Genomic DNA, 23,694 nt, shown 5'->3' with positions numbered 1-23,694 from the left:
GCTGTCACCATCGCCTGTGCCCCTGGCTGTGGCGTGTGGAGGGTTCTCCTTCAGCCTTGCCAAGGGCTAGAAACGCCACTTTTTAGTTTCAGTTCCTGGGATCCTACAGTGGCAGTGCCATGTAGAAGCTTGCGACCTACTACGGAGTTTTGAGTGGGGAGGGGAGGGTGTGCAGGCTGGGTGAGTCTGCGCGCTGGGACTTCTCCCCCTCACGCTTGGGAGCCTGGCTTTGTTGTCAAACCCAAGTTCATGTGCCCAATCAATGCCCAGTGATACCAGGGTTTGGAGCCAAGAAAAGTCTGTTGCAGGGCTGAGCAAGGAGAACAGGGCAACAGGGTGGCTCATGATCAAAAGAGCTGCAATCCCTGATGACTTGGAGGAAGAGTGTTTATACGCAAAATTTGGGGGGGGCGTGGTTTGCAGAGTGTGTGACCTTCCTCTGATTGGTTGGTGAGAGGTGTTCCAGGAATCTCAGCCATCAGCCTTCTGGTTCCAACCAGTTTGGGGTCTATGTGCTTATGCTTAGCATAAAGTTACCATCCTCTACCTGGGTGGAGACCTTAGTTCCTGTAGAACTAAGAGATACAAGCTGCATTGTTTCTGTATTCCCTCACTCCCCTTATTAGTCACTGTTTGAATCTGCCCTTTGGAACTCAGGGAAGGTCTAAGAGGCTGCAACCTTTTTCCTACAAACAAAAAATGGGGGACACAGAAAAGCTTTCGTGCTTGGGAGGGCCCCACGGGGTCCTGCTCAGTTTCAATCCCCCCTTTTCTTTGCTACTCCTCAATCATGAGGGGAACAGGTGTTGGACAAAAAAGGGAATAACATTTTGGATAGAGAGATTAATCGTAAACTCAGCAGAGGAACGTGGTTTTAGGGGCACTCAGTTTCAGCTTCTTGGGGTTGGGGGCTGAGAAGGGGAAAGGGACTGGCATCTCTCATTTGGCCAGTGGTCCTTTCCAGAATGTCACCTCATATGCACCTCTGGGCAGGCAGGTGTTCTAAGGCAGGGTGGCGAGGTACCCCTCAGTGCGGCTCGCCCTCCCGCACCGTTCTCGGATGGGGAGGCCTGGCCCCGTGTGACATCTTCCTATCCTCTGCATCCGTCCCCTGCCCCCAGCTAATGTACTCAATATGGTGTCCTCTTGGTGGCCCCTCTGCCCTGCTGTTTCTGTACAGGCTTCACTCCTTGCAAGCAGCCCCAATCTACATGGGGGAATCTCTTGCAACCCTCTTCATGGTACCAACTCGGGTCCTTGGGCTCTTTAATTAATAGAAATGGATAAGAGGCCAGATGAGAAAATCAGTCAAGGCTTTATTGAGACACGTGCTGCAGCACGAGGGAGGGAAAACAAGTAGAAGATTCCCTTGCTCGCTACCGGAGGAAGGGGGTGAGCTGGTACCTTATATGGGGTGAGGCTAGGGGCAGATGGGTGGGTCGGCTGGAGGGGTGGCTGAGGTGATCTGCCCACCCCCTTGGTGGTGCTGAGTGCAGGGATAATGCGCAGTACCCTGCTTTTGCTCCTGGCACCTCAGAAGTGGCAGTTGGTTTTTGGCCTTTTTGTATCTTACTGTTCATAATTTGCCCCAACTGTGCATGCATGCAGTTATTTTTAGTCCCTTACAGTTTCTTTGTATTTTGTTGCTCAAGGAGACGTTTGTCCAGGTGCAAGCACTCCAGTAAAGTGTCCTGGGTCCCAGGTTCCAGCCTATCTCACTCACTTGATTTTTGTAGAGAAATGCCAGGGCAGTCTCCGTCACGGCTGACTCATGACTCTGCTGACTCCCATCCCCACCCTCCGACCAATCTTCTGGTTATATGAGGTTGTAGGGGTTATGGGGCAGGTCTGAGAAGATGGTTGAGGATGGAAAAGTCGGTTTGGTCACCCTTTAACAAGTCCTGGAAGCAGAGAAGTTGTCTGACCCCCAATTATTTGTGCCTCTTTTTACAATCTGGGGTACATAATGCCTCACCTGTAAATCCTAGTTTCTATCCTAGGCTAAAGGACAAATCCCACTTAACATCTGTTACATAACATCCTGCACATGGACGTATCAAAAATTTAAACTATTCTCCCATTGTTGAACCTGTAGCTGTGGTAGTCAGCCCTATTCACAAATATTCTGGGTTCCCTCTTCTTTCCAGTACATGGTAGGATTGCAGTTTCCCATCCCTTGGAAGTTAGTGGTGACAATGTAACTTGTTTGGCGGCAAAATATGAGTAGAAGTAATTTGTGCCACCTCCAAAAGGAATCTCTTAAGAGCCAATGCACAAATTGTCATGTTTCTTTTCCCTCTGCCCCAGATATTGTAACGTTCATTGTGGCAAGCAGCCTCTAAAATGGCCCCCAATGATCCCCTTCTCCTGGTATTCAAGCCCTCGTAATCCCCTCTCCTTGAATGTACACTGAACCTGGTGACTTGCTTCTAATGAATAGAATATGACAAAAGTGATGGGATATCACTTCCAAGATTAGGTTACAAAAAGACTCTGGCTTCCATCACACTTGGCCTCTTTACCCTCCGCTGCTCCCTTAATCACTTTAAGAGCAGCCAGCTGCTTTGCTGTGGGATGTCCATGTGGTGCCTGGAGAGGGCTGTGTGGTAAAGAGCTGATGTATCCCGCCTGGTAGGACCTGACGCCTGCCAGCAGCCACATGAGTTAAGTTTGGAAATAGATTTTCTGAGGCCTGCCAATCATCACATAAGTGAACTTGGAAGCACGTCCTTCCCCCTGTTGAGGCTTGAGATGACTGTAGCCCCAGCAGACACCTGATTGCAGTCTTTTTTTTTTTTTTAATGAAGTTTATTTATTTATCTAGGCCACGCAGCATGGCTTACAGGATTTTAGTTCTCCAACCAGAGATTGAACCCGAGCCCTCGGCGGTGAAAGTGTAGAGTCCTAACCACTGGACCGCCAGGGAATTCCCGATTGCAGTCTTAAATGCCAGAGGATCCAGTGAAGCTATGCCCAGATGCCTGACCCACAGAAATTGCGACAAAATAAATTATTGTTGTTTTAAGCCACTAAGTTCTGGAGTAATTTGCTATGCAGCAGCAGATAACAAATACATTCAAGATGGTTCCAGAGTGGGGCAACATGGAGCTGAGGCCCCAGCCTGTCCAGCCTGGGCAGATATCATGGGTGAGAAACAAATCTTTGTACTTACAAGCCACTAAGTAGATTGGGGGGTTGGTTTGGTACTACACTAACCTTTGCAAGTGTAAATAACACAATGATAAACATTTTTGTACTGAAGTCATTTACTAAATTTCTAATCATTTCCTTAGGACAGATTCATAGAAATGGAATTGCTCATTTAAATGGTATGACAGGGACTTCCCTGGTGGCGCAGTGGTTAAGAATCTGCCTGCCAATGCAGGGGACACGGGTTCGGTCCCTGGTCGGGAAGATCTCACATGCCGAGGAGCAACTAAGCCCGTGCGCCACGACTACTGAGCCTGCACTCTAGAGCCCGTGAGCCACAACTACTGAGCCTGCATGCCACAACTACTGAAGCCTGCACACCTAGAGCCCGTGCTCCGCAACAAGAGAAGCCACCGCAATGAGAAGCCCGTGCACCACAACGAAGAGTAGCCCCCGCTCGCCACAACTAGAGAAAGCCCACATGCAGCAACAAAGACCCAAGGCAGCCAAAAATAATAAATAAATAAATAAATTTATTAAGTAAATAAATAAATAAGTAAATGGTATGACATTTTAAGACTTTTAATGCACATTACCAAATAATGGTCCAAAAAGTTATGTTGATTTACATTTCCACCACTGAGGGGTAGTTTGATTCACCAAACCCTGACCAGTTTATTTACCTTTCAGTCATAACTTATGCGTTGATGAAAAAAACCTGTTCATTACCTCCTCCAAATTATCTTTTAAATATAATAGTTTCTATCTCCCAGTACCACAGTCTTGGTTCAGGCTTCATCATTCCTTATGTGGCCTACTGCAGTATTCTACTCAATGCCCTTGCTTTCTGCAATCAATGTGCCACTCAGCTTGCCTAAGTTATCCTTCAAAAAATAGTAACCTGGTCATTAGTCTCCTTAAACTACTTCAATGCCAACCCGTGTATTAGTTATAATAGACTAAACTGGTGTAACAAATAGATCTTACAATGCATTGGCTCAGGAAAATAGAAGTCTATCTCTTCCTCATTTCACAGTCCGGGTAGGTGGTCCATGTTGGTGGGTAGCTCTTTTCTGTGTGGTCAATCAGCGACTGTTTTAGTCCATTCCGGCTGCTATAAAAAAAATACCACAGACTGGGAAGCTTATAAACAAGAGAAATTTATTTCTCACAGTTCTGGGGGCTGGAAATCTGAGATCAGGGTGCCAGCATGGTCGGGTGAGGGCCCTCTTCAGGGTGGCAGACTCCTTCTTACATGGTGGAAGGGGCTAGGAAGCTCTGTGGGGCCTCTTTTTTTTTTTAAGGAAACATAAATAAATGCATTGACATACCATATTCACAATGGAAAGTACCAATATTATAAAGATGGCAGCTGTGCCCATGTTAACTCCTAAATTCAGTTCCAATCAATAACTGAACAATGAAAACATTTTTCATTGCAGACATTTTCAAACTTCACAGAAAAGAATAGTGTAATGAACTCCATGTACCCATCAACCAGCTTTGACAGTTATCAACATTTTGGCAATCTTGTTATAATTACAGGTATTTAAGGGGAACTGTGTGTTATTTTCCTGGAGAATTTTAAATCAGGACCAGAAATCATCATGTCATTTTGCCTGTAATTACTATAGTTTGCATCACTAAGTACTTATTTTTTAAAGCCATAATTACTATTCTATTATCATACCTACACAAATGAATAGTTATTCCTTAATATCATCTAACTTTCCATCCACATTCAGATTTCTCAGGTTGTATCCAAAGATGGCTTTCTACAGTTGGTGTATTTGAATCAGGATGTAAACAGTCCTTACATTGCATTTGCTTTTGTCCTTTAAGCCTCTTTGGCTGTGTAACAGCTTCCCTTCTTTTTATTTCCTGCAGTCTATTTGTTGTGTGTGCATGTGAAGGAAGGGATGTGGGTGGGTGCGTGTTCCAGTGGTATGTGTGTGGGGCCTCTTTTATAAAGGCATTAATCCCAGTCATGAGGGCTCTGCCCTTATGACCTAATCCCTTCCCAAAGGCCACACCTCCTACTACTATCACCTTGGTTATTAGGTTTTCAACGTATGAATTTGGGGGCGGTGGGACACAAACGTTCAGACCATAGCAGTGACACAGACTGACAGTGGCTCTGCCCTTTTCAACACACTGCTTCCAAAGTTGACACATTCCAGCCCCTAGAAGAGCACCTCCACTACTAAAACACCATGCTCTGTGGTCTGGACTCCAAGGCAATTGCCTCTTAACTGGTCTCCCTATTTGCCCTCTTGCCATCCCTACTATCCATTTCCCACACACAGTCAGAGAGAACTTTCCAAAAATAAACCAGACTATACCACTCTTCCGCTAAAAATCTTCAAAATCTTCAAAACCTTCCCATCACATTTAGAAGGAAATCTCACATAATCTGGCACCTGTCTAATGCACAAAACTCACCTTCACTTCTCTGCTCCAGCCACACTGGACTTCTTGCTGATTCTCCACAGGCCAGGCTCACTCTTGCCTCCGGACCCTTGCACAATCTTTCCAAGGCTCCCTCCTTCGCTGCATTCAGGTCTCTATTTAAAAGTCTCCCCTTCTCAGAGGTCTTCCTTGGCCACTCCACCTTAGTTTCCTATGAATTCAATCGCCTGATGGGTTTTTTTTTTTTTTTAATGTTTTACTTATCAATACCTGGGGTTATTATATATTTGTTTGATTATTGTTTTTTGAGTTAAGTGCTGGCATCATGCCTTTTTTTGCTCACTGCTATATAATCAGTATACAGTCAGAACAGGGGTCAGCTCTGGTTTGCTGCCTGTTTTTCTTTTTTCTTTTTTCTGGCCGCACTACACAGCATGAGGAATCTTATTTCCCCAATCAGGGATGGAACCCGTGCCCCTTGCAGTGGAAGCTTGACCACTGGACCACCAGGGAAGTCCCCTGTTCACTGTTTTTGTAAATAGTTTTATTAGAACACAACCACACTCGTTCTTTTACGTGTCTATGGCTGCTTTCATGCTATTGCAGAGTAGTTGTAACAGAGACTGTATTGCCCACAAAAGCCTAAAATATTTAATATCTAGCCCTTTACAGAAAAAGTTTGCCAACTCCTGATCTATAGCAATTAATAAGGATGTATCAGCTTTCTATTATTTGCTCAGTGGATCTTGTTCCATTCCTTTATTTTCCATCCTTTCTGTATGATTTTGCTTCAGTCTTCTTGTATGCAGTTTATACCTGGATTTTAAAAAACAATTTGGTAGTCTCTGAAAAAGTATGGATTTTTAAGGCCTTTCTGGTTAAAAGAAGGAGGAATAAAGAGTATCTCTCTTACCATCTTGATTAAAATATAATGAAGACAGAGAACCCTGATGCAAGAGAAACAGCTGCTCTGATCTTAAAGATACTTTCTACTGCTGCTGTGCTATATGAAACATCTTGCTCAAAAATCAGACTAAATCCCATCTCTGTCCAAAAGAAAGCAGTAACTGTTATACTAATTAAACACATTTACTACCTTCCTAGCTATAGTTAATTTCTAGACTTGAAAAAATTATTTGAAGAAAACATTTTTTATAAGAGATAGTATTAGTTCATGAAATAATTTGACAATATCACCAATTTATCTTCTTCCTTCCTTTCTCCAGAAAGGCACCAGCTCTTTTGATTTGGGGTTAGGGAGAGCACCTGATTATCTACCTTTTGCAATGTAAATTATAAGGTGCTTCTGACATATTTATTAAAAAAAAAATAGAACGTTATTATTCCGTAGGAAAGGTGATTTAATCCATTTGCATTTATTGTGATTAGTGATATACTTTGACACATTCCTGCTGTTTTATTTTTGCTTTCTATTTACCATGTCTTTCCTTCATTGCTTTGGTTTTTCTTTCCTGTTTTCTATTGGATTTACAGCTCTCTTTATCCCCTTTTTTCTCTCTAGTGATTTGCGACCTAGTCTATTTCTTTCAGTGGTTAACCTTCAATTTTTAACATGCATATTCAACAAGGTATAAAGTTAGTATCTCTATCCTTTCCCAGATCAAGGATTTTATAACACTTTAGCCCTGATTCCTCCCACTTTTCCAACTTTATTCTCTAGAATATTCATTTTACCTTATTTCTAGCCCTCTCCCAAAGCAGTCATCATTTAAATTACTTACACCCAACATAAACTCAGCTTTACCAACTTGCTTACAACTTGTTTGTTCATCGATACTTCTTGCATCCTGCTCTTCTCGGGTGGCTGATGTTAATGCTGGTTTCTCAGGAAAATGAAATTTCAGGTGATATTTTCATCGAGATATTTTTGGCCTTCTATATAGATATATATATATATTTTTTAATAAGCAGGTATTATAAAAGCATTCAAAAATAAACCTATCTTCAAACTGGAAAAAAATCAACTTAATGTCCGTGTATAAACACTTAAACAGAGAAAAAATAGCATATTTGAGTGTTCCTGTTAAAAGGAAAAAAGTTAAAGTAAAAATATCTCAAAGTGTAACATTCTTGAGGGAAGGTGGGTGTGAAAAAGGATAATCTGCTTACATTATGCATGACTATTTCAAACACTTTGGACAACTAGACAAAGGCACAGACTTCCAATGAAGAAAAATGGGCTTCTGGGGATTTAAGATCATATTTGACCTGAGTGTAAAAAACATTTTGGTTTTCTTCCTGCCAAAATCATGTTCTGGGGTTGAGGTCATACAGGAAAAGAATGAAGTCAATGGTAGAAAGCTCCCCATGTAGCACTTTTTATGTGTCCAGTACTAGAGTCCAGGTGTCAAAGAAGTCTGGAAATGTGAGAAAATAACTTTTTATTGTTCTTTTTTCAGAGAAATGGTCATATCTCTAGCTTTAAATACAGAAGTACTTTGCCCACAAACATTTCTGAAGTTGAAAGAAAACATGTTAAACATATTATTTGAAAATATAACTAGTTACTGTTTGAAATTTTTTCTTGCAGCATTATTTACGACAGCCAAGACATGGAAGTAACCTAAGTGTCAATTGATGGATGAATGGATAAAGAAAATGTGGTATATACACAATGGAATATTACTCAGCCATAAAAAAGAAGGAAATCCTGCCATTTGCAACTACATGGATAGACCTGGAGGGCATTTTCTAAGTGAAATAAGTCAGACAGAGAAAGACAAATACCATATAATCTCACTTATATGTAAAATAAACAAAACAAAACCCAAACCCACAGATTACAGAGAACACATTGGTGGCTGCCAAGGGCTGGGGGTGGGGGCTGGGCAAAGTGGGAGAAGGGGGTCAAAAGGTACAAACTTTAAACTTCCAGTTATAAAATATGTAATAGGGATGTAATGCACAGCATGGTTAATAGTTAATAATACTGTGTTGCATATTTGAAAGTTGCTGAGAGTAGATCTTAAAAGTTCTCATCACAAGAAAAAAATTTTAGTAACTGTGTGTGGTGATGGATTTTAACTAGACTTGTGGAGAACATTTTGCAATGTATACAAATATTGACTCATTATGTTGTACACCTGAGACAAACATGATGTTACATGTCAGTTATATCTCAACTTTTTAAAAAAGATAGGGAATTCCCTGGTGGTCCAGTGGTTAGGACTCTGCACTTTCACTTCTGAGGGCGTGGGTTCGATCCTCGGTCGAGGAACTAAGATCCTGCAAGCCACACCCCAAAAAAAAAAAGAAAAGAAAAGAAAAGAAAAGAAAAAGAAAAGAAAGATAAATTGAGCAATATATTAAATATGCTCAAGAAAGTAAAACACTACAATAACTTGTGATCACAACAATCACCAACAACAGTGTCTTGGCAGATATAAGACTCTTCCAATTATATGTAAATGTCTAGTACCCCTTATCCTATTTTATTCAATAAAAATGTACATGTTTTATTAAAAGAACTTCAAATTCACTTGACTTTACTTAAAAATAATTTGTATATTTGATTATTATTAGACATGATTTTCTGCACATCTCACAAATGTGAGCTCTAGACCCATGAAATGCATTAGAATTAGTGAGATTCATGATTTTGTTTTATTGCCTGACAATGACTTGGTTTAAATAGAAAAAAAATTTTTTTTCTTTGTTTCAACTTTTTAAACACGTATTTAATTTTGTTTCATTATGGTTCATACTTAGCTAATTATTTTACTCTATTAATTAAGAAAGGGAACAAATAGTTTAATTCAGAGCTCAAATCATAATACCAAATACTCATTCTAGCAGCAATGAGACAGTCCCCACCCTCCAAGGGTGTCTGTCTTCTTGCTGTCTTAAACTTTATATTTGCTCAGATACTAATATTACTGCTAAAGTCAGGAGCTGAGAAAGAGCTAGGAGGGGAAGAGAAAATGTTAAATAAGGCAAAATGACAGCTCTAAAGGGAAGTGAGAGAAAAGGCAGTCAAAATTGAAAAAAGATCCCTGAGTTTATAATTAATTTACATACATACTTCTGTGGTTTGCCAAGTGATTTGGTGTGACTACCTAAGTTTAATTAGCATACAGTCTCAGAATGAAAACTCTGTAAGACAAGGCTTCACTTAGATTTGATGGATATTCAGAAAATCACTCTCATTCACGTCTTTATCATCATCACCCTGCAAAAATGTTAATGAGGGAAAACAATTCCAAGTTCACACATATAATCCCAAAACTTATGCTGCAAGAGAAAACCTGATTTTGTGAATATAGGTTCAAGCTCAATGCAGTACCTAAGCTTTAACCAAGTCTGAAGAAAGGGCTTAAAGACTCATATTAGCAAGCAACACTTAAAGTGAAATACAGAATTTTCACTTAAATCATTGTGAGTTTATGTGTCTTTAAAGGGAATACACAGAATTTATGTAATGTCAAATTATAAAAGAGTTGCTAAGAAGTTCAAGGAAGCAGAAACACTTTTCAATATAGCTTGATATGATACCTATGGTAGTCACCTGGAAATTTCCAAACAAGCCTGAGATATCTCTGAATCGATTTCCTAAACAAAAGGTAATAATTGATTTTAATAATAATATAGACAATTTAATTTTATTTTAATCAATAATATTGATTTTAATAATTTCCTTCCAGAAGTCTCACAAAGTATTATGACACCTAATTTTTCTAAACTAAGTACCCCAGTTATATACTGCTTTAGGTTCACTCCTACTTATGTAGCCGCTCCAGTAAAATAGGATGGCTTTTATTTATGACTATTTATCTGGAGAAATGCCTCTTCCCCTGTACTAAGTGCTTAGAGTAATACAGAACACAGCTGTTTTCTTTCTTCAGTGTCCGGTTAATCAGGATTAAATACACACACGCACATACACACACATGCACACATACACGTTTTGCACAGAGAAGAAAACATATTACACAATGTCCTCAGCTGAGCAGAGCAGAAGACTTCATAACTGTCCCTGACTATTATTTAAGAGGAGGCTCAAGAAGGCTCAGTAACAACTGCCGTAACTATTCATAAGTGCCACGAAATGGTTAGAGATCAAGTTCCTAGCACTGACCTTCATCTTACATAATAAACCATATTATTTCATTTATATTTGGCAATTCTGGATATGGTGATTTTAGGCTTTGAAGAGACAGTGATGGTGTTTACCAGAGATCTTAATAGATATAATTTTAGAAGGGGTTTAAGTTTTATTTATACATTTTTTATTGTAGTAAAATATACAGAACATAAACTGTACTATCTAAACCATTTTTAAGTGTACAATTCATTGGCATTAAGTACGTTCACAATGTTGTGCAACCATCATTATAACAGATATAATTTTGTATAATGTGCATAGCATATATTTCAAACCCACGGTTATACAAATTTCTTAAGCAATGCAGACATTTGTATAAATTGTGTAAAAATCATAAATCAGGGGCAGTGTACACATGCAAATATAGTCAGTCTGATGCCTTAATTATTCAATTTTTTCACAACTTCCTCAGTTTTACTGTAAAGTTGTCTGTAGCTCAAAATTTTCTGTAATCTTTTCAATAAAATTAGTAATATCACTTATAGAACATGAATTTCAGAACATGCCTTTCCACATTTATTCAACTGATAGGGTTTTTCTCATGATGAATTCTTTGCTGCTTCAGTAAAAGGCTAATTTTAAGTTTTCCCACATTTACAAATCTCCCTTGTTTTTATGACTTCTTTGATGGAGAATGAGATGTGTCTTCCAGTTAAAAGATTTCCCACATGTGTTGCATTTATTTTGTTGCTCTGCTGTGAGTTGAGTAATGTTTAAGGAGATGTGATCTCTTGATGAAGGCTTTGTCACATTCAGTGCACCCGTGGGGTTTCTCGCCTGTATGAATTCTCTGATGCATGACCAACACTGATGAGTCTGCAAAAGCTTTGCCACATTCTCTGCATCGGTATGGTTTCTCGCCTGTATGGATTCTGGAGTGTTTATAAAGGGATGAACTGTACTTGAAGCTTTTCCCACACTCCTTACATTCAAATGAGTTCTCGGGTGTGTGCGATTTCACATGCTGAGTAAAGGAGGAGTTCCAGGTGAATGATTTCCCACATTGACCACATTCATAACGCTTCTCTCCAGTGTGGAGTCTCTGATGGACCACGAGTTGTGCTTTATGCGTAAAAGCTTTCCCACAATCACTGCACACAAAGGGTCTCTCTCCACTATGAATTTTTTGATGAGCTGCAAGGTGTCCCTTACTGTTAAAGGCTTTCCCACAGTCACTGCATTCAAAGGTGTTTTTTTTCCTTGTATGCTTTTTTTCATGTCTAATGAGACGAGACTTCTTTTGGAAGCCTTTCCCACATTCACTGCACCCAAAGGTTTTTTTCCTTCTGTGCTTTTTTTCATGTCTAATAAGACACACCTTGTTTTTGAAGGCTTTTCCACATTCCTTGTATTCATAAGAGTTTTCTCTGATATAACTTTTATTATAACTAAGAAAGTATAAGTTAGGTTGCAAACACTTTCCATTTGATTCACATTTATGTTGTTTTTGTCTTGAAGAAATAAAATTTATACTCAGATTACAATTTTGGACTGTCTCGTTGGTCAGTGTTTTCTTGAAGGTGAACATACCTTGGTTCAAAAAATTGTCTTTGCTTCCTTCTCCTTCCTGTTCCTCTAGCTCATCATCAAGTAAGCAGATAACTTCTAAAAAGGAGTAAAATGAAATATTCTCAGTTCTCAGTTACTCCTTCCAATATCATGTAATAGAAAGAAAATTTTAAAGTCTATGTTTTCGGGCAAGGATGCCTATTCTGACCACTTCTAGTCAACATAGGACTAAAGTCCTAGCTAGACCGATTAGGTAAGAAAAAGAAACAAAAAACATCCAAACGGGGAAGGAAGAAGTAAAAGAATCTCTGTTCACTGATGACATGATCTTGTATTCAGAAAACCCTAAAGATTCCATGAAAAAACTATTAGAACTAATAAATTCACCAAAGTCGTAGGATACAAAATCAACATACAAAAGTCAGTTGTCTTTCTATACCCTAAAAGCAAACAATCTGAAAAGGAAATTAAGAAAACAATCCATTTACAATAGCATCAAAAAGAATAAAATAAACTTAACCAAGGAGATGAAAGACCTGTACACTGACAACTACAAAACACTTCTGAAAGAGATTAAAGAAAACACAAATAAATGGAAAGACATTTTCCATTTTCTGTGTTCATGGACTATTGTTAAAATGTCCCAAATGTACCCAAATGTATCTACAGATTCAGTGCAATCCCAGTGGAATTTTTTGCAGAATCTGAAAAAGCAATTCTAGGGGCCTTCCCTGGTGGTGCAGTGGTTAAGAATCCTCCTGCTGGGACTTCCCTGGTGGCACAATGGTTAAGAATCCGCCTGCCAATGCAGGGGAAATGGGTTCAAGCCCTGGTCTGGGAAGATCCCACATGCTGCAGAGCAACTAAGCCCGTGTGCCACAAGTACTGAGCCTGCATTCTGGAGCCTGCGAGCCACAACTACTGAGCCTGCATGCCACAACTAGTGAAGCCCATGTGCCTAGAGCCCATGCTCCGCAACAAGAGGAGATACCACAATATGAAGCCCGCGCACCACAACGAAGAGTAGCCCCCGCTCACTGCAACTAGAGAAAGCCCATGCACAGCAATGAAGACCCAACGCAGCCAAAAATCAATAAATAAAATAAATTAATATATATATAAAAAAGAATCCACCTGCCAATGCAGGGGACAAGGGTTCAAGCCCTTGTCTGGGAAGATCCCACATGCTGCAGAGCAACTAAGCCTGTGTGCCACAATTACTAAACCTGCACTCTAGAGCCTGCAAGCCACAACTACTGAGCCCGTGTGCCACAACTACTGAAGCCCACACACCTGGAGCCCGTGCTCTGCAACAAGAGAAGCCACCCCAATGAGAAGCCTGTGCACCGCAACAAAGAGTAGCCCCCACTCGCCGCAAATAGAGAAAAGCCCACGCACAGCAACGAAGACCCAATGCAGCTGAAAATAAATTTAAAAATAAATTAATTAACTAAAAAAAAAAAAAGAAAAAGCAATTCTAAAATTCGTATGGAACCACGAAGGACTCCCAAGAGCCAAAACAATCTTGAGAAAGAACAAAGCAGCAGGCCTCACATTTCCTGTCTTGAAACCACATCACAAAGTTACAGTAATCAAAACTGTACTTTATAGTACTGGCATAAAGACAGACATATAGACCAATGGAAAAGAATAGAGAGCCCAGAAATAAGCCCACGCATATATGGTCTTCAAGAAGTGTGCCAAGACAACACAATGGGGAAAGAATAGTTTCTTCAACAAATAGTGCTGGGAAAACCAGATACCCACAGGTAAAAGAGTGAAATTGGACCCCAATCTTACACCACACACAAAAATCAACTCAAAATATATTAAAGACTTAAACATAAGATCTGAAACTATAAAACTCCTAGAAGAAAAGATAGGGGAAAACTTCAAAATACTCGTGCTCACAATGATTTCTTGGATAGGGAACCAAAAGCACTGACAACAAGAGCAAAAATGGACAAGTGGTACTACAGCAAACTAAAAAGTTTCTGTTAAGAAAAGGAAACAATTAATAGAGTGAAAAGGCAACCTACAGAATGGGAAAAAATATTTTAAAAACATATATTGGATAAGTCGTTAATATCCAAAATATATAAGGAACACTTACAACTCAATAGCAAAAAACGGGCAAAGAACTTTAATAGACATTTCTCCAAAGGAGACATACAAATGGTCAACAGGTATATGAAAAGATGCTCAACATCACTAATCATCAGGGAAATGCAAATCAAAACCACAATAAGATATCACCTCACACCTGTTAGGATGTCCATTATTAAAAAACAAAAAAACAAAATAACAAGTGTTGGCAAGAATGTGGAGAAATTAGAACCCTGGTGCACTGTTGGTGTGCATGTAAAATGGTACAGCCACTATGGAAAATGGTATGGCGTTTCCTCAAAATATCAAAAATTGAACCACCATATGATCCAGCAATCCCACTTCTGGGTATTTATCAAAAAAATTGAAAACAGGATTTCCTAGAGATATTAGCACTCCTGTGCTCACTGCAGCATTATTCACAATAGCCAAGAGCTGGAAACAATCTAAATGTCCACTGACAGATGAATGGATAAAGGAAATATGGTATATACATAGTTTAAAAAAGAAGGAAATCCTTCATATGCTACAACATGGATGAACCTCAAGGACATTAGGCTAAGTGAAATCAGTCAGTCACAGAAGGACAAAAACTGCACGATGGCCCTTACATAAGGTATTTAAAATAGTCAAACCTATATAAGCAGAAAGTAGAGTAGTGGTTGCCAGGGGCAGGGAGGAGTGGGAAATGGCGAGTTGTTCAATGGGTTTAGAGTTTCAGTCCTGCAAGATGAGGAAGTTCTAGAGATCCCCTGTACACCAATGTGCATATAGTTAACAATATTGTACTATACACTTAAAAGTTTGCCAATGAGTGTAAGTTTCATATTATGCATTTTTTTTTACCACACACATGCAAAAAGTCTCTGGTTTCAGGTCTAGTGTCCCATTCTGGACTACAAAACAAAAAAGAAATCTGTATTTGTCCTGCCCTGGGCATTAAGAAGAAACTGCTGAAATGGAGGCTTCCGGAAAACAATAATGAGAACAAGTAGCTTTTTCTATTTATAAATATGACTTTCCATTCTGTGAAAGATGGTAAAATAGGCACAAAGTAATATTATAACAATGACAAAGAAAGTTAAAAAGGGCTCTTAACAAGGATGCAGAGTAGCTCTGAGAATGGGGAGAGCCATTTCAGAGGAATGAATGAGGAGGGTAACCAGGGGAACAAAGAGATAAAGGCATTTCGAGAAATGAGAAGAGCTAGATTGGGTTGGGGAAATTTGACCAGAGTCAAAATCTATAACGTCTAAGAATTAAGTTTTCCTGTTAGGATGCTCCCGAGTCTCCTTCACACATTTCTCCTTCTCCTTCCTCATCCTGCACACAACCACAAAAGAACTGTCAAGCCATTAACTCCCTTTTACCTATAGGCACTTTCCTATATCCTCTCTAGCCACCCAAGCCACAGTTGAGGCCTATTTGTAGAAAGTTCTCCAACTCCGCTTCTAGCTAGGATTCATTCTCCAATGCCTACACATACCCAGGAACACAGAGGCTCAGCAGAATGTTGAAAAGAGACCAGATGTCAATTCTTTTGCTTCTATCATCAGTTATTTCTACTACTTGATAAGAATTTTTCCTGATAAATAATCCTATTTTTTTATAACCTCTTTCAACCTTCCAGATGTACTAGCCTCCAAAACTCTGCTTTGCCCCTGACACCACACTCTTTAACTCAAATTTCGCATTCTGGTTTCCACACATACAGATTCCATTATTTCCGGGGATCTGAACCATAAGACTCCTAGGCTTTACCAACTTTTGCCTTTAAATACTGTGTGGTTAAGAAAGTTAACTCTGACTACTGTTACTATGGTGCCACACCATGTCCAAAACAACACCATCACTGCTCAAAACCCTACAAATGCTAAGTCCACTGATATAATAATGTTAGGGAAAATGGAGGAGAAGGCAATTCTTCACTGTTTCTGAGATTGCCTTCCATCAAGGGAGAATCTTATTAGTGTAACAATTTGGACTCTTACCTCATTCCTTATTTCCCAAATAAACACAATCTGATTACATTAATAGAAATTGATGTATGGAAAGATCGGCCATCATGTTGAGGAGGGAAGAAGACTGAGGATTCTAGGAACTGAGAGAACCAACAAGCACTTCGATGGAACAGGCAGCATGAGGAGCCAGAGCAGAGAGGAAGGACATCCTCCTACACAAGAGCTAAGAAACAGAAAGAGCAGCCACGTGGAAGAGTGGAAGTGAAGGTGCCATCTGGGGATCTGAGGATGTTGTGTCAGGTGTACCCAGTCACTTTCAAAGGTGTGTGGTTTTAAGAGGTGCTTCCTGCAAAGTATTTCAGAGGTGCCTGTCCCTCACTCACCAACTGGGATCTCAGTTCCAGAGACTCCCATCTACCTGCTTTCTCTGACTCACCTGGAGAGCGCCAACGTGGGTTCTCTCCCTCCACCATCCATGGCTCTTGTCCTTGCTCCACCTTGAAGATCACTTTTGTTTTGGTGACTGGACACCCTGTTCATGGGAAACAACACAGAACTGGGGACAAAGTGCTAGGAACAAACGACTACCTCACAATTCGGGTTGCCTCCTGGAGTCTTAGGGCCTGTGAAGATAACAAACAAGCTTTAGAACAGAAAAGACCCTTCTTCATTTGGGAGGCAGAAGCATTAAACATACTATCTGATCCCCAAAGGGGATTATGAATCTTTGACCGGACTAAGCTGGTGGCGCAGTGGTTAAGAATCCGCCTGCCAATGCAGGGGACATGGGTTCGAGCCCTGGTCCGGGAAGATCCCACATGCCGAGGAGCAACGAGGCCCGTGCGCCACAACTACCAAGCCTGTTCTCTAGAGCTCGCAGCCATAACTACTGAGCCCATGGGCCACAACTACTGAAGCCCACGCGCCTAGAGCCCGTGCTCTGCAACAAGAGAAGCCACCGCAATGAGAAGCCCATGCACCGCAACGAAGAGTAGCCCCCGCTCCCCACAACTAAAGAAAGCGAGAGCCCACACGCAGCAAAGAAGACCCAACACGGCCATAAACAAACAAACAAACAAACAGAAATAGCAAAAAAAAAGAAAAAGATTCTTTGACCACTAAAATTCAGGGTCTAATTTACTAATGCTTCAGAATGTTCACAGGTTTCTCAAGTCTTAAAGGAAGGGTACTATTAGTATATCCTGAGTTACACAGGGAAGTTGTCCTTACCCACTGAGATGAGGTTTCTAAAGTTCTCCAGCATCACATCCCAATACAGCTTCCTCTGAGCACATCCCAGCAGCTGCCACTCCTCCAGGGTGAAGTCCACGGCCACATCCTGGAATGTCACTGATCCCTGTAATAGTACATTCATCTTCGACCTGAAGTGAGCACCACTGGGGTACGTGGAGGGGATTCAGAGCAATTCCTCTAATTATGTTCATATGTTCAGAGTTTGCAGTAAGTTACCTAGAATAACTAAAAACTACGTACTTGATTTAGAATTAAAATTTGTGATAGAAGAAAATCATATTAAAACTGTCCCACTATATACATATACACACATACGTATATATACATACGTATACGTACATATATATGGAGAGAGGGAGAGGAAGAGAAGGAATAAGATAATACTAAGTTCACTGAGCATTGTTTTGGCCTCATGTATTCTGCTTATACAAAGGGACACTGAAAAACAGTCATATGAAGACGGCTACTCATTTATGACAAATCATCAAATTTTTTTCTTTCACGATAAGTGCCAGGAAAATCTTTATCTATGGAATTGTTATACCTTATTCTCTAGGACATGGCCAATAACTTCACTGATTGGGTATCCTGTTTTTATGACTGCCAAGATTAAGCATAAATTTGCATCTCAACATTACAAAGTATGTGCAGACCCTACGGCCTCCGTATCAATTTTCTAATTTTTCTTCAATTTAAATTTCAATCTATTATTTTTCCCATTTATATTCTTACCTATTAATACTTTTCTACTTTAATATATGGAGTCTTACAAGTCACTTCAAATTCACCAGAAAGCAAAGTGGAATTTGAATGAATAAATGGATGGATAGACGTATGGATGGATGGATATCTTGCCTGGAAGTTGGTCGCTTTCTGCGGCTCATGAGAAAGGACACCTATCTACGAAAACAAGACAGGGGGAGTCCCCTGCCTTTCCAGCCTAGAAATAAGTACCCGTATGCCAGCTACAAAAAAGGCTACTGGGGAAAGAATGACTTTTCAAACAAGCAGGGAAGTCCATGTTATAGAAAGACCAATTTGTCCACTTTTAATCCTGATATGATCACAGGAAACTTGGATAAGGATGGTCTCTCTTGGGTAGATGTATACATTTCTGCCCATTGATCTATTACAATTTATTGTTAATTTCTGATCTAGTGATTTCTTTTCTCCCAGAAACTTATCCCAAAGAAATAAAAATTGATGGATATGAAGATTAAAAGCCTGAGTTCTGGAGCCAGGCAACCGAGTTCAAATTCAGCTACTCCACTTACTAGCAGCAATGACCCTGAGAAAGTTACTTAACTACTCTATACCTCAGTTTTCTTATCTGCAAAACGCGGGTGATAATAGTACACACATCATAGGATTTTTACAAGGATTAAATAAGTGAATACATGGAAACCACTCAGAACAATATGTGGTAAGCACTCAATAAGACTGTGACTATTTTTAAAAATAAAAAAGGGGAGAAAGGGAGAGATGAAAAATAATGTTTTTATATCATTGCTTATAATATGAAAACACAGACAATAGCTTAAATGTCCATTAATAGAGTGTTGATTTTAAAAAAAAGATGATAGCTTAAATGTCCATTAACAGTGTTGATTTAAAAAAAAAGATGCTGTAGAAAGATACTGCTTTGGAAAGAGGTTCCATTTATATTTGTAGGTGAAAAAAGTACGTTAAAATATATAACATGTGGGGTGAGATGTGACAGGGTGAGAGAGTGTCATGGACATATATACACTACCAAATGTAAAATAGATAGCTAGTGGGAAGCAGCCGCATAGCACAGGGAGATCAGCTCGGTGCTTTGTGACCACCTAGAGGGGTGGGATGGGGAGGGTGGGAGGGAGGGAGATGCAAGAGGGAAGAGATATGGGAACATATTGTATATGTATAACTGATTAACTTTGTTATAAAGCAGAAGCTAACACACCATTGTAAGGCAATTATACTTCAATAAAGATGTTTAAAACAAACAAACAAACAAACAAAAATTGGTTGAATGAATATCAGTAAAGTACTTTTAAACTCAAAAAAAAAAAAAAAAAAATATATATATATATAACATGATCCTCCCCTCCCCTTTTAAAAGAATATGCACGCAGATACAGAGACACACAAGCTTGGTGGTCTCTGCAAATAAATAATAGCTATTTACCAAAATGTAAATAACTGTTATTTAGGGTTGTAAAGACAGCAGAATCATATGTAACTTCTATTTTATTTTTTTTACATATTTGTACTTTTAAAATATTTATAATGTATTATTTTTTCAAATATATACATATACACATACATGTAAATATATACAGTTTAAAAATATACATATAAAATTTAAACAAAGGTCTGTAACGCCCTACAACATCTTGGTTCCACCTCTTCTAACCTCATCTACTTCAATCCTTCAAGCACCCTCCTATAGTCACTCTGATCAGACATTCAGCTTTCTTGCTCTTCCTCCAAAATACCAAGGATGATTACTCAGGATCTCTGCACATCTCTTCTGCCTGGGCTGTTCTCCTCCAGGGAAAAATCGAGATACTGCACAGCTCACTCTCTAAATTCCTTCAGGTCTCTGCTTACAGGTCACTTAGCAGCGAGGCTTTTCTTGACAACCTCAGATAAAAGAGCTTCCTCCCTCACAGTCACCACCACTCTGTACACCCTTACTCTGTCTTTTTCTCCATTGCACCTACTATCAAATGACAGATTGTGTATCTGTTTATTCGGTTTTTGTTTCTCTACCTCCATGAAAAACATAGATTCTGTTTTGCTCACTGTGGTACACCAAGTACCAGAATGGTGTTTGGTCCACAACAGACACTCAGCAAATATTTGCTGAATCAATCAAACTCCTTGTTACATGTTTTCAAAAGAAACTTATTAAGCAACTTTGGCCCAACTGAACTGTGATGCAGAGGACTTCCCTGGCAGGCCAGTGATTAAGACTCTGCACTTCCACTGCAGGGGGCACCGGTTCAATCCCTGGGCAGGGAACTAAGATCCTGCATGCCGCTGCGGTGCGGCAAAACTTTTTTTTATTTTTATTTTTTTTATTTTTGGCTGCGCTAGGTCTTCGTTGCTGCCTGTGGGCTTTCTCTAGTTGTGGCGAGTGGGGGCTACTCTTCATTGCAGTGCGCGGGCTTCTCATTGTGGTGGCTTCTCTTGTTGCAGAGCACGGGCTCTAGGCGCACAAGCTTCAGTAGTTGTGGCACAGGGGCTCAATAGTTGTGGCGCACGGGCTTAGTTGCTCCGCAGCATGTGGGATCTTCCCGGACCAGCGCTCGAACCCGTGTCCCCTGTATTGGCAGGCGGATTCTTAACCACTGCGCCACCAGGTAAGTCCCATGGCAAAACTTTTGAACTGTGATGCAGGAAAAAGAACAGTCTGGGAATTGAAGACTGGATCTCAGCCACTAACAAGCTGTGGGACTCTAGCACTCAATTGCCATCTCCTTAAAATGAAGAAGCAGAACCAGAAGACTCCTAAAAGTCCTTCTAGCACCATGAGGCTGTGATTACTCTGTAAACTAGTTCCGCATTTAAGTAAGGGGACAAAGGGAATCAGCATAACCCCAAAGGGCAAATATGACAACTAAAATAGTAAGGAGCCAGCTTAATTGTGAAGGAAGCAATGAGGAAGGGAACGCACTGGTGTGAATGTGTGTTTGTGAGAGCCTGAGAGACAGAGAAATAGCAAAGGGGAATGAATAAATGTGTTTAGGAAAGAAGCAGAATTTCTTCTGTAGTAGCTCTTGATTCTTCTTTCCCTTGACCATACCCTCATTCTCCTCCTGTGAGTTTCATTTTCCTGTGGAGCCTGACCCATAAACCCAAACTCATTTTCTGTAATTCTCACCTGTCTCCTCAAACATTTGGGGCAACACCTCCATAAACACAGTCCTTGATGGTACTTACATGTAATGCCATGAGTCAAGCCCTACTCTCACTAGATAGTAGAGACAGAAGTTGATTCTTGTCTCAACTGAAATGGGGTAAAAAAGTCACAGGTCAGGAGAGCCTCTTCCCGGGGTTAATCTGATGGAGAAGCAACACTCCTTCAACGGGAACCTTCACGTTGGGCCACGATTCTTTAAACTCACCATCCTGTGGCCCTAGGTTGGCCTTTTGTAGATTTTAACCAGGGCCGCTGGAAACTGAAACAGGCAGGAATACGCAAGAGGGACCCTCAGGTTCAATTACACAGTCTTCCTGCAGAGACACCAAGAGTTCTCTCAGTAACAATGATCACAAGTTGAAGTTCATTTAGCATTCACTCCTCAAGAAGAATACAAACTAACTCTTTGTTTTAGGCAAAGTACTATGTTGCAAAAATAATGAAATTTGGGTAAAACAGCACTGAGTTTGAATATTCGCTCCTCCACTAACTAGCTGGGTGATTGAAGCAGCTTCATACCTCCCTGTAAAACGATGAGTACACTTACAAAGTCATCGTGATAAACGAATGCCAATACTTTAAAATAATGTGCTTAACAGTGTCTGGCACTGGCTGTATTGGTTCTCTTCCCCGTCGCTTTGAAGGGGTTTACTGCCTTCGGCGAGTCAAAAATCTTGTGGAATGAGATGAGTTACGGTTCAACGCACAGGCGGGGCTCCCTACGCGGTCCACACTACCTACACAACAGTAACGCAGACTGGCCCGCCACGCCCCAGCCAGACCTGGGCAGAAAGGAGCTCAGCCCTTACTCGGCTTCCTCTGAGCCAAATGCCCCCGCGCATAGGAGTTACCTATAATTTTGCTTTCTTCACATGAACTGAGAAGCCGGTCTCTGCTCTCCACCTGTCCCTCAAGCCCTTCTGGCTCACCCGCCGCTCAGTACTGAAACACGTGGAGGAACGCAAACACTTCCGGAGGTCCCCACTGCGTGTGTGCGGAAGTAGCGACCCACTCAGACCCTCCCCCCAGGGTTCTCTGGGGAAATCCACCAGAGACTACATTTCCCATACGGCTCCTGGAGTTTATGTCCGGAAGGCCTCAGGGATTTCCTCTTCATCTAGCGGAGATTTCTAGTCTGTGACATATAGAAAACATATGCCATATAGACGTGGTAAATAGAAAACAGTAATTTATTTAAAGGAAGGGTTTCTTCTTTCATTTTATTTTTAAAAAGAATTAAACTTAGTAACACTGTGATAACATATCATCTGTAAATAGTTTTAAAATCTAAACTATGTAAATTAATGTATTAGATCCCTGTTAAAAAGGTTTTTAGTTTCAGACAGCTTAGTTATGAGTATGTTTCAAAGCTTTATTACAATCTAGCTGTAAGGGAACAGCAAGAGGGCAATTTCAAGTTTCACTCAGGGAAAAGTTTATATAGGAAAAGAGAAGGGTTACATAATCGTTGGCGAGCTATAAAAATGAGAGTGTATCTAACAGGCATCAGATTGGGTGGATAACTAGTTTCTATAACAAGTCTTAATTCCATTAAAGTCATTTAGAAATTGCTTATCAGGAATGATCATTTTTTCCCAGAAGGAAGTCATGAATTATAGTATGCAAAAAAAACCCCTTTACCCAGACGAGGTTTGGGACAATTTCTCTTCTATAGGTTTCTTCAGACCTTTCTCCTCCACCCCTCAGCCCCAGCTCTCTCTCTCTCTTTTTTAAAAAAATTATTTATTATTTATTAATTTATTTATGTTTGCATAGGGTCTTAGTTGCAGCACATGGGATCTTTCATTGTGGTATTCGGGCTTCTCTCTAGTTGTGGTCCACAGGCTCAGTAGTTGTGGCGCATGGGCTTAGTTGCCCCGTGGCATGTGGGATCTTAGTTCCCTGACCAGGGATCGAACCCACGTCCCCTGCATTGGAAGGCAGATTCTTAACCACTGAACCACCAGAGAAGTCCCTTTTTTTTCTTTTTTTTTTAATGTGTGTATACTGTCAGGCCTTATCGTAAGCATATATCTAATATTCATTCAACAAAAACATGTTGCCTGAGTTCCTGTTATATACCAGACATTGATTTGGGTATGGAGTAGTGAGCAAAACAGACAAAAATGGCTGCCTCGTGGAGCTAATGTTCTATTTTATTAGATACTGATAAATGCTATGGAGAAAAATAGTGCAATGAAAGGGGATAGGCAGTAGTGGAGGGCTGCAGTTTTAAACAGAGTAGTCCAGGAAGGCCTCTCTTAGGAGATATTTGA

The 23,694-nt window shown here is 40.3% G+C and overlaps 1 protein-coding gene across 5 annotated transcripts; it reads right to left on the bottom strand.

Annotated features, from left to right (window-relative positions):
• Positions 1–10,969: 10,969 nt before the first annotated feature.
• LOC132349255 (zinc finger protein 684-like) lies at positions 10,970–22,354 on the bottom strand. 5 transcript variants are annotated; one of them, XM_059897529.1, is made up of 5 exons: positions 22,270–22,354; positions 21,624–21,732; positions 17,488–17,614; positions 16,694–16,789; positions 10,970–12,286 (listed from the first exon to the last, which is right to left on the bottom strand). In XM_059897529.1, the coding sequence occupies exons 2-5, from the start codon at positions 21,624–21,626 to the stop codon at positions 11,361–11,363; spliced, it is 1,152 nt and encodes a 383-aa protein (XP_059753512.1). In that variant the 5' UTR covers positions 21,627–21,732; positions 22,270–22,354; the 3' UTR covers positions 10,970–11,360. The 5 variants fall into 5 exon arrangements, with proteins under 5 accessions (XP_059753512.1, XP_059753531.1, XP_059753522.1 ...); XM_059897548.1 differs by lacking the exon at positions 17,488–17,614; XM_059897539.1 differs by lacking the exons at positions 21,624–21,732; positions 22,270–22,354 and adding an exon at positions 19,907–20,224.
• Between the last annotated feature and the right edge of the window lie 1,340 nt (positions 22,355–23,694).

Source organism: Balaenoptera ricei, chromosome 1 (genome assembly GCF_028023285.1).
Source record: "Balaenoptera ricei isolate mBalRic1 chromosome 1, mBalRic1.hap2, whole genome shotgun sequence".
Taxonomy (NCBI): Eukaryota; Metazoa; Chordata; class Mammalia; order Artiodactyla; family Balaenopteridae; genus Balaenoptera; species Balaenoptera ricei.
This window is presented reverse-complemented; position numbering and strand designations above follow the sequence as displayed.

Bases quoted from the DNA above. Each gene is read 5' to 3' on its own strand.
- LOC132349255 (XM_059897520.1), bottom strand. From the start codon at position 17,632: ATGAATGTACTATTACAGGGATCAGTGACATTCCAGGATGTGGCCGTG. The intron at 16,790-17,487 runs GTAAGGACAACT...TCCCATGAACAG, and splicing joins TAGAAACCTCATCTCAGTGG to GGTGTCCAGTCACCAAAACA. The intron at 12,287-16,693 runs GTGAGTCAGAGA...ACTCCTTTTTAG, and splicing joins CCCACGTTGGCGCTCTCCAG to AAGTTATCTGCTTACTTGAT.